Source organism: Dendrobates tinctorius, unplaced genomic scaffold (assembly GCF_039654945.1).
Source record: "Dendrobates tinctorius isolate UK_male_01 unplaced genomic scaffold, ASM3965494v1 ptg000155l, whole genome shotgun sequence".
Taxonomy (NCBI): domain Eukaryota; kingdom Metazoa; phylum Chordata; class Amphibia; order Anura; family Dendrobatidae; genus Dendrobates; species Dendrobates tinctorius.
Genome location: NW_027361822.1, coordinates 3,711,294 through 3,727,500, shown reverse-complemented (window position 1 = coordinate 3,727,500; position 16,207 = coordinate 3,711,294). Strand labels below are relative to the sequence as shown.

General features: G+C 45.5%; 1 protein-coding gene across 1 annotated transcript in view; it reads right to left on the bottom strand.

Moving 5' to 3' along the window:
• LOC141050981 (uncharacterized) overlaps positions 1-5,583 on the bottom strand; it is a 30,191-nt gene extending 24,608 nt beyond the window's left edge. The window contains exons 1-5 of the mRNA XM_073547748.1: positions 5,438-5,583; positions 5,165-5,308; positions 4,958-5,081; positions 4,780-4,874; positions 644-746 (exon numbers count right to left, since the gene is read on the bottom strand). Coding sequence (XP_073403849.1) covers positions 644-746; positions 4,780-4,874; positions 4,958-5,081; positions 5,165-5,308; positions 5,438-5,515 — 544 coding nt within the window. The 5' untranslated portion in view covers positions 5,516-5,583. The remainder of the gene's footprint in view (positions 1-643; positions 747-4,779; positions 4,875-4,957; positions 5,082-5,164; positions 5,309-5,437) is intronic.
• Between the last annotated feature and the right edge of the window lie 10,624 nt (positions 5,584-16,207).

Below are 16,207 nucleotides of genomic sequence, written 5' to 3'. Positions count from 1 at the left end.
GGGGCGTATTTTGTATGGAGCATCTTATTGGGCCCATCATGAACTGTATGGAGCATTATATGGGGCTCTTGATTCACTATGTCTATTCAAAAACATTTATCCTACTGATGTCTCAATTAATTTTACTTTTATTGGTATCTATTTTTATTTTTGAAATTTACCAGTAGCTGCTGCATTTCCCACCCTAGGCTTATACGCGAGTCAATAAGTTTTCCCAGTTTTTTGTGGCAAAATTAAGGGGGTCGGCTTATACATGAGTATATACGGTATTTACTTGTAAAGTAAGTCAGTTTTATTAAGTGATCAGCTGTTCATATATTCACATTGTGGAGTTCTGCATCATAGAAGAAAATTATGACTGATGTTCCACAAGGAAAAACTTACAACAAAGTCTATACTGGATCAGTTAATGGACACACCCTGAGAATAATATCCAAGTATCTTTTCTGCAGCTACTCAGAAGGGCACTATGACTGCAAAGGATAGACATCTATGCAAATAGTTTAAAATGGCCTATTTTTTCTTTAAGGACTAAATCTTAATTAAATCTGTACAAACAAACTCTAAATAATTAAAGATAATTCTGAAAGTCAGGGACTGAGCAGAATTTGAGACTTTTCTGCTTTCAAAAGTTACTACTCACCTGGGTAGTCAAATGCAAGAATCTCCTCTTTACACCGCTCATCATCCCTCACATATGTGTCTGTGATATTATTATGGTTCAGCTCTTCACCCTGAACTAAATACTGCAAAAGTCACAGAGAGATGAAGACGTAAGAACATGAACATGACGACCACAATGACAACAGTAATTATCACCTAGCTGCAGGTCCCCTGAATAAATCCAACCTGTCGGCTCCTAATTCTAACAAGAAGTCTCCATAACAAGAAAATTGTGAGATCCAGACATCTAATGTCTGTCATGAGTTTCAGTTTTCATGCCACAAGATACCTAACATACACTGAATGGCCTCATTATTAGAGACACCTATCTGCTGGCACGTTGTACCTCCGTTGGTATTCAGAACCTCAGAAATTAAGTGACTGAATAGTTCTGTATACAAACTTAGAGCTGGAAATAGATAAGAAACCCGAGCTGCCGAGGATCCGAAATACAATATTAGACCAGATGCGGTTTTGTCAACGTGCTTTGAGGTGATCACACCTCTTCATCAGGACAAACCACAATGATAGGGTACAGCTTGTAATAATTCGGGAATAGGCAATACATTCCAAAAAGAGGCGCGCAAAAACGGTCCTCCATGGTCATATGACACACACACCATGTTATCTTGACATAATACATGATGATATCTTTGCACAAACTTAGAAACTGACTAGAAAACTGAATAGAAAAATACACTTGAAATAGGCAAATAATATATGTGAAAAATAAGAATATTAGTGTTTAGAGATAGAAACAAAATGGAGCAGAAATGGAAGTGGATAAGGGTGTTTGTTAAGGACAAAAAAGAGAGGGACAGGATCAAACTAGCTGTTACAATTAGTATGCTGGGACTGTATGTTAGTGGTATGAACCGCTAGATATGGAGTAATAAAGTGACTAAAAATTAAATTATCTGCAAAAAAAAATGAGGAAATAAAAAGAAGGGGTTTGAGAAGCAAAGGAGAAGACGACAAAGTAGAGGGAGAAATAATATGAAAAAAGGGGGAAAAGAAGATGGAAAAAGTAAAAAAAGGAGAAAATCAAAAAGGAAGAAATATTACAAATAAAAAAGTTTTCAAATATGTGGAGTGGAGAAAAAGAAACTGATTGCTTGAATTGAAAAAAGTGATATTGTAAAGACTGAAAGCATGATGGAGTAGTGAAGAAGAAAATGTCTGATTTTACTGAAAAAACAGTATTTATTTGTGAAAACTTACAGCATAATGGAATGGTGAAAAGGATGATGCTTGCTAAACTTGAAACAGACTGTGCACGCTCCTATGGCTGTATTACCATGGAGCCTGTGATAAAAGAAAGGAGAAACCTCCTCTGACTGTGGTTACTGTGAAGCAAGAGTCATTACGCTGCATAAAATGGGAGTTCAGTGGGTCAGATTCTCTCAGACTGACAAACACTCGCTGGAGGATAGGCAAGCACTGAGGGTGAGTGGAAATTAAAAAAAGGAAGAAAAAGAAAAAAAGAAGGGTATACAGCAGCCAAAGAGGTATACTGAGGCACTTGAATAAGTGAGAGAAGAATATTGAGGCACTTGAAGAGAGAGAGGTGTACTGAGCAGGGCTGTGAAGACAGAGTCATGGAGTCGGAGCCCATTTTGGTGGAGTCGGAATAAAATGGACCGATGCCAAATCCTAAAATATATAATAAATTGGGTACAATAGTTCAATGCAGTTTGTGGGGAATAATTTTTCATAAGAATTTGGGAAAGTTATGAAATGTCTAAATGTCTGTCCTATTTCTGATCTAAGGTCTAGACTTTTAGCTGAGATGAATCTGTGCTGCACCGTTTATGGTCATGATAAGTAGTGAAGCTCTTCCTCTACAGATAAGGGGAAAAAATAACAAACACAGAGGGAAGGAATGCCTGCATTCATCTCAGAACTTCTGGAGCAAGCAGAAAAGCAAGATTAAGGTAAGTACTTCTTAAAGCATATCTAAACTTTAATAAACTGTGTATAAATCAATAGTCCAATATATGTTGTCTCTGTATGCTTGATGTTTTAGTTTGTTTTTCCTCATGTTTGCAGAAATTACCTGCTCTGATGACTTATATACACTATACATAGAATATAAGGGGAAAAACTGTTTTCTAAGGCTAGTTTCACACTAGCGCATTTTACAGGCAGCGCACGGCGCCGCTAAGCCCCACCCCGTCCGGTCATTTCCTCCTACTATCGCACACGGCTGCATGCGATCTGAGCACCCTATATTTAGCATAGAGTGCGCAGACCGTGCACTGGCCGTGCGCTAGGATTTTTGCGTGCGCTGTGCACTTTTGAAGGTGCCCCGAGCGGTACTGAAATCCCGAGATTTCATTTGTTTATTTGTTTATTCAGGTGATCCTGGTTATAGTCTGTAGCTTTTCTCTCCATGATTAACTTGAAAAAAGTCTGGCAACGCTGCCCCCCCCCCCCCTTTTAGGTCTTTGCAGGGCGGACAACCTGAGTTTGGGCCTAGTTTTCCCCCATAAAAGGACGTAATTTGGGAGTTCAAATTTGCAAATAAGGACTAGGATACCATCACGGCACTGTGTTGAAGAGAATAGCGGAGCTTAGGGAGTAATATCCTTTTGATTAAGTTAATGCGTTAGATTATACTCACCCGGGGGGGGGGGGCAGTCCGGTCCGATGGGTGTCACGGTTCGGTGCCTCCCATCTTCATTCGATGCCATCCTCTTCTTCCCTTCCTGTCATGGCTCCGGCGCAGGTGCACTGCTCTGCCCTGTTGAGGGCAGAGCAGAGTCCTGCAGGGCGCAGGCTCCGGGAGAGGTCAGAGAGGTCCGGCACCTGTGCACTGCAGTATTGTATGCTATCTGTTTTGGTGGATCTGCAGCAGCTGTCTTTATTTAATCCGAACAAAGGGGTTGTGACTTTCACAACCCCCCCAGGTAAGAAAATCCCGTTTTACTATTTTCTTTGTAATTCATATAACCCTCTAATGCGCTGCCTTTCCAGTTTTTATACAAAGACATAGTTTGCAGGAATATTGACCCACGCAGACAGGATGGCTCTTTGCAGTTGCCACACATTCGATGAAGGCACGGACACGCTCCGAACAACCTGTTCTACCTCATCCAAGAGATATTCTATATGATCAAGCGAAGGGGACTGTGAAGGTCAGGCAGGCAAGCAAAACTGTTCCTGGAACCAATCCATGAATATACGACGTTTGTGACATGGTGTCCTTCTACCATATGGTAATCAGTGGTAATGAAATGATAAACTTTGTTGACGACAATACTTAAGGCCCCTTTACATTTCACGATGCACCAGCGATCCCGACAACGATACGACCCGGTCAGGATCGCTGGTGCATCGCTAAATGGTCGCTAGTGATCTGCCACACAGGCAGATCTCACAGCGATGTAGCGACGCAGCAGCGGTCGTTACTTTCCTTTCAGATGCGGCGATCCTGACGTCCTCCTGCTCGCATCCACGTGTCGCTCGTCGACGCCAGCAGGAAGCCCAGCAGGAAGCCCAGCAGGAAGCACCCGATGAGAAATGGAGCTGCACGATCTTGCGCGATCAGCGACAGACAGCGGGGGAGCCGGTCAGAGGTATCACATGTAGCAATATCGCTAGCGATATCGCTGCTGCGTCACAAAATCGGTGACGCTTTAGTGATATCGCTATGTGTAAAGGCCCCTTTAGGTAAGCCCTAATATCCAGATATTCATCCACAGGTATCAAAGGTCTCAGTATGAGCCCAGAAAACATTCCCCATACCATTACTCCACCAGCCTAAAATATTGATACCTGACAAGAAGGATGTTCTTCCTTAATCACAACATTTCTAGTATATCTTGACACTATTACATGTAAAAACTGATTGCCATGCTTCATTTGAAGTTGCTCAGATGACTCAATTTTTCCATTCTAAAATAGATTCACACTGAAACGTATTAATTTCTGCTGCACTCTAGGGTCATGAGTCTAATTTCATTACAAGAAAACTTCAATCTTGAATGGACTGTTGTCTCTCATAAATTGCCCATTCAGTGTATAATATTTATGGATGAAACAAGACTGAACACAAGACTTTCACAGCCTTCTACACATCATATGAGAGATTCATGACACCTCTCCATCTGATACCTGATGATTTTGAGGAACATCCTGAGTTTCTTGTTTACAGTCCTGTGGAAGAAGATGGAGACATCTCTCTGGTGTTGTCCTCTTACTGGATAGAACTGGAGGAAACGAATACAGGGACTAAATTCAATCTTTACATACAGATAATTATAGGTTGTGTGTATTTAGTACTGTCTATTACCTGGTGATGTTAGAGGATGGGGTTCCTCCATCATGACATCCTTGTACAGATCTTTGTGCCGTTCTAAATACTCCCACTCTTCCATGGAGAAATAGACGGTGACATCCTGACACCTTATAGGAACCTGACACATACAATGATACCGTCATCCCCCCGATCCCTCCATAGCGTTACTGTATAATGTCCCAGCATTCCCAGCAGTGTCACCTCTCCAGTCAGCAGCTCAATCATCTTGTAGGTCAGTTCCACGATTTTCTGGTCCTTGATGTCCTGATTTATCAGGGGTCTTCCCCATCCCTCAGACACAGGAGTCTGAAAGCGCTCACTGGAGGTCCTCACTACTGTGTAATCCTGGTTATGGAGAGACACATTAATAAACCTCACTACAGACATTTCCAGAGTCCTCACCTCTCCAGTTCTGTCCATCTGTTATTCCCATAGATAAGAATGGTGTAATGTGACGTCATCAGAATCTCTCACCTCTCCAGTAAGCCGGAAGAGGATCTCTAGGGTGAGGTGTAATATCCTCTCCGCCATCTTGTCCCTGTCCCTATCCATCCTTGTAGGGTCACTCAGGAGAATTCTCTTATATAGACGATCTCCACTAAGAGGATTTGATATTTTATGAATCTAAATGGGAAGAAGATGAGACAATGTAAAATCTTAAAGATCCCATGTAAGATGATCTAATTATTGCAGATAATAAGTGGAAAACCTATGTTGAGATATAAAGTGTTGAGGCTGTTCTTATTTCCTGTAGGCAGGAGAATATCACTTAATGAGCAAATTTATTTAAAAAAATCTATATATTTTATTTGCTTTACTTACTGCCAAAGTGAAGAATTATCTATGCTCCTCCTTCTAGACCCGTCCTCCGCCTTTGACACAGTCAGCCACTCCCTCATACTACAAATTTTCTCTTCCCTTGGTGTCAAAGACCTTGCCCTCTTCTGGATCTCCTCATAACGTTCTAAAAACACATTTAGCATCTCACACTAGCACACTACCTCCTCATCCCTCCCTCTGCTGGTGTCCCTTAAGGCTCTGTCCTGAGACCCCTAATCCTCTCAATCTATACCTTTGGCCTGGGACAACTCATAAAGTCCCATGGTTCCAATAACAACTATACGCTGATGACACTCAGATTTAAATCTCTGGCCCAAACATCATCTCTCTGCTGTCCAGAATCCGAGAGTGTCTGCCAGCCATATACTTCTCCTTCTCTTCTTTCTTCCTAAAACTCAGTGTGGACAAAACTGAACTCATCATCTTCCTCCATCTCACCTAACCCCTTACAACGATCTATCATAATTAATGACACTATGCTCTACGGCAGACCTGGACAAAATGCGACTCGCGGGCCACATCCGGCCCTCTGGCTGTCTCAGTCCGGCCCGTAGACCGAGACAGCCGTAGGGCTGGAAACCTGAGGTCCGCGGGCCGCACCGTGCCCGCCCACTGTCTCACGCAGTCAGCACTGGTGGAGGAGGGGCCTCTAACTACTACCTCCACCAATCAGAGTGTGAAGCAGCTGACGCGATGACGTCATCTCATTGCGTCAGCTGTGTATCGCCGGAGAGTCAGCGCTCCGGAGGCAGAAGCAGGGCGCCTGGGAACGGGACTGAAGTGAGTATTTTCCTTCATGTGTATGAATATGGGGGTGAACATGGGGATTCTATGGGGGTGACGTACAGCACATGGGGATTCTGTGGGGTGACTTACAACACATGAGGATTCTATAGGGGTGACGTACAGCACATGGGGATTCCATGGGGGTGACGTGCAGCACATGGGGATTCCATGGGGGTGACGTGCAGCACATGGGGATTCCATGGGGATGACATACAGCACATGGGGAGGCTAAGGGAAGGCTGTATACTGTCATGCAATATATGGGAAGGCTGTGTGGGGCTCATGCAGTATATAGGGAGGTTGTGTGGGGTTCAATCAGTATATGGGGAGGCTGTGGGGCTCATGCTGTACATGGGGAGGCTGTGTGGGGCTCATGCTGTACATGGGGAGGCTGTGTGGGGCTCATGCTGTACATGGGGAGGCTGTGTGGGGCTCATGCTGTACATGGGGAGGCTGTGTGGGGCTCGTGCTGTACATGGGGAGGCTGTGTGGGGCTCGTGCTGTACATGGGGAGGCTGTGTGGGGCTCGTGCTGTACATGGGGAGGCTGTGTGGGGCTCGTGCTGTACATGGGGAGGCTGTGTGGGGCTCGTGCTGTACATGGGGAGGCTGTGTGGGGCTCGTGCTGTACATGGGGAGGCTGTGTGGGGCTCATGCGGTACATGGGGAGGCTGTGTGGGGCTCATGCGGTACATGGGGAGGCTATGAGGGGCACATGCGGTACATGGGGAGGCTGTGTGGGGCACATGCGGTACATGGGGAGGCTGTGTGGGGCTCATGCTGTACATGGGGAGGCTGTGTGGGGCTCATGCTGTACATGGGGAGGCTGTGTGGGGCTCATGCTGTACATGGGGAGGCTGTGTGGGGCTCATGCTGTACATGGGGAGGCTGTGTGGGGCTCATGCTGTACATGGGGAGGCTGTGTGGGGCTCATGCTGTACATGGGGAGGCTGTGTGGGGCTCATGCTGTACATGGGGAGGCTGTGTGGGGCTCATGCTGTACATGGGGAGGCTGTGTGGGGCTCATGCTGTACATGGGGAGGCTGTGTGGGGCTCATGCTGTACATGGGGAGGCTGTGTGGGGCTCATGCTGTACATGGGGAGGCTGTTTGGGGCTCATGCTGTACATGGGGAGGCTGTGTGGGGCTCATGCTGTACATGGGGAGGCTGTGTGGGGCTCATGCTGTACATGGGGAGGCTGTCTGGGGATCATGCTGTACATGGGGAGGCTGTCTGGGGCTCATGTCGTCCATGTGGAAGCTGTGTGGGGCTCATGCCGTACATGGGGAGGCTGTGTGGGGCTCATGCCGTACATGGGGAGGCTGTGTGGGGCTCATGCCGTACATGGGGAGGCTGTGTGGGGCTCATGCAGTACATGGGGAGGCTGTGTGGGGCTCATGCCGTACATGGGGAGGCTGTGTGGGGCTCATGCCGTACATGGGGAGGCTGTGTGGGGCTCATGCCGTACATGGGGAGGCTGTGTGGGGCTCATGCCGTACAAGGGGAGGCTGTGTGGGGCTCATGCCGTACATGGGGAGGCTGTGTGGGGCTCATGCCGTACATGGGGAGGCTGTGTGGGGCTCATGCCGTACATGGGGAGGCTGTGTGGGGCTCATGCCGTACATGGGGAGGCTGTGTGGGGCTCATGCCGTACATGGGGAGGCTGTGTGGGGCTCATGCTGTACATGGGGAGGCTGTGTGGGGATCATTCCGTACATGGTGAGGCTGTGTGGGGCTCATGCCTTACATGGGTAGGCTGCGTGGGGCTCTTGCCATACATGGCGAGGCTGTGTGGGGCTCATGCCGTACATGGGGAGGCTGTGTGGGGCTCATGCCGTACAAGGAGAGGCTGTGTGGGGCTCATGCCGTACAAGGAGAGGCTGTGTGGGGCTCATGCCGTACAAGGAGAGGCTGTGTGGGGCTCATGCCGTACAAGGAGAGGCTGTGTGGGGCTCATGCCGTACAAGGAGAGGCTGTGTGGGGCTCATGCCGTACAAGGAGAGGCTGTGTGGGGCTCATGCCGTACAAGGAGAGGCTGTGTGGGGCTCATGCCGTACAAGGAGAGGCTGTGTGGGGCTCATGCCGTACAAGGAGAGGCTGTGTGGGGCTCATGCCGTACAAGGAGAGGCTGTGTGGGACTCATGCCGTACATGGGGAGGCTGTCAGATCACGCAGACTCCTGAAGAAGCCCACGCAAAATGTGCGTCGGGGCTGCGTGATCTGACGGCACCATTGGACTTATTTGGGTATGACCTTTGTTTTCACAACTTGGTATTGATATATACTGTATATAAGAAAATTATTTTTATGCCTCTAGTTTACTTGTTAGCAAGCAATAAAATCGCTGGATGACGACATTGATGTGCACTGGCTGCTACAAGTTGTATACTGTATATATTTATATATATCATATTATCTGTTTATAACTTTTTGTGACATTTTTGGTCTTAATCTCCCCGTCTATATGTAGAATTTTTCTGGTTGTCTCAGATTTTTTTCACTGTTTGTGTCCTTTTATCTTTGTCCATATGAAATATATTTATTACATATACATAACCCTCTCCTTTCCATATCAGTGTGTCATACATTTACCATAAGTTACATTTGTATTTTGTATGTCAGTCCTTTTTGTGGACAGCATCATGGAATCAGTGGTGCTCTTAAAACAAATAATAATTCATTTTATAAATTTGCAAGTAAGCAAAAGCAAATACTTGGCCATTCGCTATGGGTATATCGTCTAAAATGGCCACCACCACTTACGCATTGCAAACCACAGACAAATGACATGACCTTGGGTGAGGTCTGGCAGGCACACCGCCTAGCCTACCATATAGGCACACGGCCCAGACCAGCGGAATGCGGACCAGTACAGAGGCACGCAGCCAAATACAACACAAAGGCACGCAACCTAAACCTCCTATTTCTTTCCTTATCACTAGCTCTGCTGGAGAGTAGTCACAGTGCAGAAAATTAAGGAAACTCCAAGAGCTTCCCCAGTACGCTCCAATCCTACCTGGGTCCATATAATGGAAGTTTAAAAGCTCTAACTTGTCCTTCTAGAAGTATCTCTCATGCAGCTGTCATCTGTAGAAACTGGAAAAACACTGCTTGTTGTGGTAGCAGTCTTTTAACGTCTCTTTTTCCTGTCCAAGAAAATGTAAAGGAGGACAACATCCTGGTGTGCGGTCATGAGTTACATCCTGGAATACAAACCCTCATATAGCTATCGAGTGAAAAATAAGAACATTATTTGTCTCAGGAAATGGCAGCACAAACTAACTTAACATTTTTAGTATCCTAGAATTCACATCATTAGAAAATGCACCCCAGACTTAGAGAGCAAAAAAATTAAATAAAAAGCTTCTTACTAATTATACCTCTGTAACCAATAGCGGTCAAACAATTGAATGGGAATGAATATACATAAAGCAACCTACAGAGAAAACTCCCATGAGTCACAAAATAATATCCAAACATATTTATTTCAACAGAGTAGCAAAAACAATTAAAAAAGGAGATCTCTTACAGAATGAAACAAATGGCAAGCACGTCAATAATACACTAGACATGAAATGTTAGAAGTATCTATATAAATAAACGCCTTATTGTGTCTGTCTGTAACCGAAATCGCGGGCCGCTGACTGGTCACGGCCGCCAGGCCGCAACCAATCAGCGGCCAGCGCAGTCTGGGACAGCGCTCAATCAGCCGCAGGGATTATTAGTAAAAAGATTTTTTTAAAAATTAGTATCACCGGCGGCCTCCAATGTCCTTTCCACCCGCCCGGCCTCGCGGTCCCAGGAAGGCTTTGCGACTTAGACCCGCGATGACGTCACTCTCGCGAGAGCGCAACGTTATCAGTGGTATAAGCCGCAAAGCATTACTGGGAATGCGAGGCCGGGAGCGTGGAAAGGACATAGGAGGCCGTCGGAAGGTGGCCATGGGTAACAAAAACACAAACATACTCACCTTCCGACGGCCTCCGGACTCTGTCCCCCCTCTCCACGCTGCCGGCATCTTCCGTTCCCAGTAATGCTTTGCGCGAAATACCGCTGATGACGTCGCACTCTCGCGAGAGTGACGTCAGCAGCGGTCTTTGGCGCAAAGCAGTACTGGGAACGGAAGATGCCGGCAGCGTGGAGAGGAGGGACAGAGTCCGGGGGGCCGTCGGATGGCAAGTATATCACATTTTTTATTTTATTCTGCCGCTGGCCATATTCTAGAGTACCCGATGCTTTAGAATCGGGCCAGCAGCTAGTAGAAAATAAATTGATCAATGAGGAGTGCAGACCCATGCATGTAAACACATAAACAACTATAATACGCCAAAAAGTCATAGTAATATAATAGTACAATAGTATTACCTAGTTGTGTTAGGGAGTATATAGAATATAGAAGCCTAGCCATGAAACGCGCGTCGGGGTATCAGGACGGGAATCACAGCTCCACATAAAGTGAATCGCTCTCCTACTTTAACCCCTTTCTGACATCAGACGTACTATCCCGTCCATGGGACCCGGGCCCCTATTCCCATGGACGGGATAGTACGTATAGCTCGATTAGCGGCACTCACACGGTGAGCGCCGGTGAGCGCGGCCGGGTGTCAGCTGATTATCACAGCTGACACCCGGCACAATGTGTCAGGGGCGGTCACGGACCGCCCTGACACGATAACCCATTGCACACCACGATCAAACACGATTGTGGTGTACCGGGGGTTAAAGGGAAGCATCGGCAGGGAGGGGGCTCCCTCCGTGCTTCCCTGAGCCCCCCCACAGCAGCGCAATGTGCAGCGCCTCCGCTGGGGGCTCCATCCCTGCAGGTCCCCGAATCCAAGATGGTGACGGGGACCTTCGGGGGCCTGCAGGGAGCTGGCTTCCTCAGTGCCTGCAAAGCGCAGGCACGAGGAAGCCAAGTGCAGCGCCTGTGACAGATCGCTGATCTGTCACAGTGATCTGTGATGTGACAGATCAGCGATCCCCCTGTGACAATGTAATAAAGTAAAAAAAAAAAAGTGTAAAAATAATTTAAAAAAATCGCTAAATAAATTAAAAAAAAAAAATATTCCCTAATAAATTCATTTTTTGGAAATAAAAAACAAAACAAAACAATAAAAGTACACATATTTGGTATCGCCGCAACCGCCGAACAAAAAGTGCAATAACGCGTGATCAAAAAGACGCATATAAATATCCATGGTACCGCGACATGGTGTCCGATCTCAATTCCAGCCAAAAAAGTCAAATGGCGCTGCTTCCCTTCCGAGCTCTGCCATGCGCCCAAATAGTGGTTTACCCCCACATGTGGGGTACCAGCGTACTCAGGACAAATTGCACAATAACTTTTAGGGTCCTGTTACCCTTGGGAAAATAAGAATTGAGGGTGAAAAGATCATTTTTGAGGAAAAAAATATGATTTTTCAATTGTACGGCTGTACGTTATTAACTTCTGTGAAGCCCTTGGGGGTTCAAAGTGCTCACCACACATCTAGATAAGTTCCTTGGGGGGTCTAGTTTCCAAAATGGTGTCATTTCTGGGGGGTTTCCACTATTTTGGTACATCAGGGGTTTTCCAATCGCGGCATGGTGTCCGATCTCAAATCCAGCCAAAAAAGTCAAATGGCGCTGCTTCCCTTCTGAGCTTTGTCATGCGCCCAAATGCCCAAATAGTGGTTTCCCCCCACATATGGGGTATCAGCGTACTCAGGACAAATTGCACAATAACTGTTAGGGTCCTGTTACCCTTGGGAAAATAAAAATTGGGGGTGAAAAAAACTTTTTTTGGAAAAAATATGATTTTTTAATTGTACCACTGTACGTTATAAACTTCTGTGAAGCCCTTGTGGGTTCAAAGTTCTCAACACATAACTAGATAAGTTCCTTGGGGGGGTCTAGTTTCCAAAATGGGGTCACTTGTGGGGGGTTTCCACTGTTTAGGTACATCAGGGGCTCTCCAAACGTGACATGGCGTCCGATCTGAATTCCAGCCAATTTTGCATTGAAAAAGTCAAACGGCGCTCCTTCCCTTCTGAGCTCAGCCATGCGCCGAAACAGTGGTTCCCCCCACATATCAGGTATCAGTGTACTCAGAACAAATTGCACAATAACTTTTGCTGTCCAATTTCTCCTGTTACCCTTGGTAAAATAAAAAAAAATTGAACCTGAAGTATTTTTTTGTGAAAAAGTTAAATGTTCATTTTTTTTTTAAAATATTCAAAAAATTCCTGTGACGCACCTGAAGGGTTAATAAACTTCTTGAATGTGGTTTTGAGTACCTTAAAGCAGTGGTCCCCAACCTTTTTTTGCACCAGGGACCGGTTTCAAGCAAGACCATTCTTCCATGGCCTGGCAGGGTGGGGATGGAGGTGTGGCAGGGGCGGGGCTTTGGTCATAAGGGGGCGGGGCTATGGACGCAGTTGTAGTTTAGCAGTGCATACTTATAATTAAATAACATTTATAATGTGACTCAACTCACCATAGGTTTTGAATGAGTGCTCCATCACCCCCATCCTTGCCTGCTCCATCACCCCATCATTGCCTTCACCCCATCACTCCCTTCTCCCCATCATTGCCTTCACCCCATCACTGCTGTCTCTCCATCACTCCCATCATTGCCTTCACCCCATCACTGCCGTCTCTCCATCACTGCCGTCTCTCCATCACCCCATCATTGCCTTCTCCCCATCACTGCCGTCTCTTTATCACCCCATCACTGCCGTCTCTCCATCACTCCCATCATTGCCTTCACCCCATCACTGCCGTCTCTCCATCACCCCATCACTGCCGTCTCTCCATCACCCCATCACTGCCGTCTCTCCTTCACCCCATCATTGCCTTCTCCCCATCACTCCCATCAATGCCTTCTCCCATTACCCCCATCATGGCCTTCTCCCATTACCCCCATCATGGCCTTCTCCCATTACCCCCATCATGGCCTTCTCCCATTACCCCCATCATGGCCTTCTCCCATTACCCCCATCATGGCCTTCTCTCCTCATCACTGTCTTCTCCTCATGTCCCCATCTCCTCCAGGGCCAGGCTAACCTACACACACACAGACACAAACACAGACACACACACATACACATACATAAATACACACAGACATACACACACATACATACACACACACACACACACACACACACACATTATACATACACACAGACAACACCTCTCACCTGTCCGCAGCATCGCCCGCGCTTCCTCGCTCTGACACAGCAGCGGCGCGTTCCTCTCTGTGTCAGTCAGAGACAGGAAGCGTAGGCGGCGGGCAGGAGGCTGGACGGGTCCTTGCAGCTCCGCTCCTGCTATTCCCTCTTGCAGGCAGCGGAGCTGCTTGGATCGCTCTCTGGCCGCCGCTACACTTGAGAGCAGTCTAAGAACTGCTGCGCGCTGCCCCAGCCCCCGCTACGCCACTGACCGCCCCTGGCTCCCCTTGTGTCCGCGGACCGGCAAGGGCACTGCAGCGGCCCGGTGCTGGGCCGCGGACCGGCGGTTGGGGACCCCTGCCTTAAAGGGTGCAGTTTTTATAATAGTGTCACTTTTGGGTATTTTCTATCATATAGATCCCTCAAAGTGGCTTCAAATGTGATGTGGTCCGTAAAAATAAAATGGTGTTGCAAAAATGAGAAATCGCTGGTCAACTTTTAACCCTTATAACTTCCTAACAAAAAAAAATTTTGGTTCCAAAATTGTGCTGATGTAAAGTAAACATGTGGGAAATGTTACTTATTAAGTTTTTGTGTGCTGTATCTCTGTGATTTAGGGGCATAAAAATTCAAAGTTGGAAAATTGCAAAATTTTCGCCAAATTTCCGGGTTTTTTTTTTTTTTTTTTTTACAAATAAACGCAAGTTATTTGAATGAAATTTTACCACTAATATGAAGTACAATATGTCACGAGAAAACAATGTCAGAATCACCGGGATCCATGGAAGCGTTTCAGAGTTATTGCCTCATAAAGGGACAGTGGTCAGAATTGTAAAAATTGGCATGAACGTGCAAACCACCCTTGGGGGTTAAGGGATTAAGGTTTATTTCCTATTAACGCTTGCTATTATCATTTTAAGTGGCATGTATTCACCATTCTAGTCTATTGTAGCATTTGCTACATTAGGAGTTGAAGCGCCATTTTGTGTATATTGATTTTTGGACACTAGATTGATGGTAAAAAAAAAAATTTGCATTAAAAAAGCGCTGAAAAACGAACGCCTAGTGTAAACATAACATTATTCTCTCCTGTAATGTGGAAGGACACTGTTTCAGTGCTCTCCTCTATCAGAGGAAGCTGCATCCAGACTATATAATTTCTTTATAAAATTTCAGAATTTATTTAAATCCATTAAAATAGTAAAAAAATACAAGTTTTTTTTGTGATGATAATAGCATTGACTTGGAGATACATGTTACCAGGGTCACTTTTACCTCAATCAACTCTTCAAAAATGAAACTCAAAAACCAAATGGTGGAATTTTATTTTTTCACCATATTTTTAGTACATTGCATGACAAACTGAAAAGTTAAAAACTACAACCCATCCCGCAATAAACAAGCCCTTACATGGTTATGTCGACGGAAAGGAAAAAGTTATGGCTGTTGGGGAAAAACTAAAAGAAGAAGAAAAAATGAAACCACAAAATAGAAAATTGGCTGCTTTATTGGGGCTAAATATTATATACAAAACCTTGCTCTTTTCAAGCACTGGTAACCGAGAGATTAAGGTCCTTAAGGGACAACACAGGAATCTCAATTTGACTTTTGCTGTAAAGCAATCTAAATATAGTGGTAAGTGGTGGACTGGAAAGACTATGGAGGTGTATTATGCTATAGGGAGGATTATGGGCTGGATATTTAAATATATAATAAAGGATAAAAATAAAGAACCTTGAATAATACAGTATCATGCCAACAAATGAGACTTCCATACACAGTGAATTCCTCCACAGTACCCAACAGATGCAAGGTATGATGCAGGGCTGTGGAGTCGGAGTCGTGGAGTCGGTGCTCATTTTGGTGGAGTCGGAGTCGGTATAAAAAGGACCGACTCCGACTCCTAAAATATATAATAAATTGGGTACAGTAATTCAATGCAGGATGTGCTGAATATTTTTTCATAGGAGTTTGGGAAAGTTATGAAATGTCCTATAAATGGCTGTTATATTCCTGATCTAAGGCTACATTCACACACAGCGTTTTTCCTGTGTTTTTTGAGGATACGTTTTTCAGCTGCAAAAGCAGATCAGCTTTTTAAAAAACGGCATCACCTGAAAGGTTTTTGAGCTCATAGATAATGTTACTCAATAGCAAAAGCAGATTAGAAATCTGCTCTATCTATCCATTTATCCATATCTGTCTATCCATATCGTATCTGTACCAAAACGAATGAAAGCTGGGTAGTACACCAATATATATTCTGTTCTATCTAAATATCTTGATTATTGGATCATAAAAATGATTAAATGTCTGAGGTTCACATTGTACTACAATACATTTTTCACTTAAATATAAGCAATATGTGTGGGAGTCGGAGTCGTGGAGTCGGAGTTGGTGTAAGGGAAATTGAGGAGTCGGAGTCGGAGTCGCAGGTTTGGCTTACCGACTCCACAGCCCTGGTATGA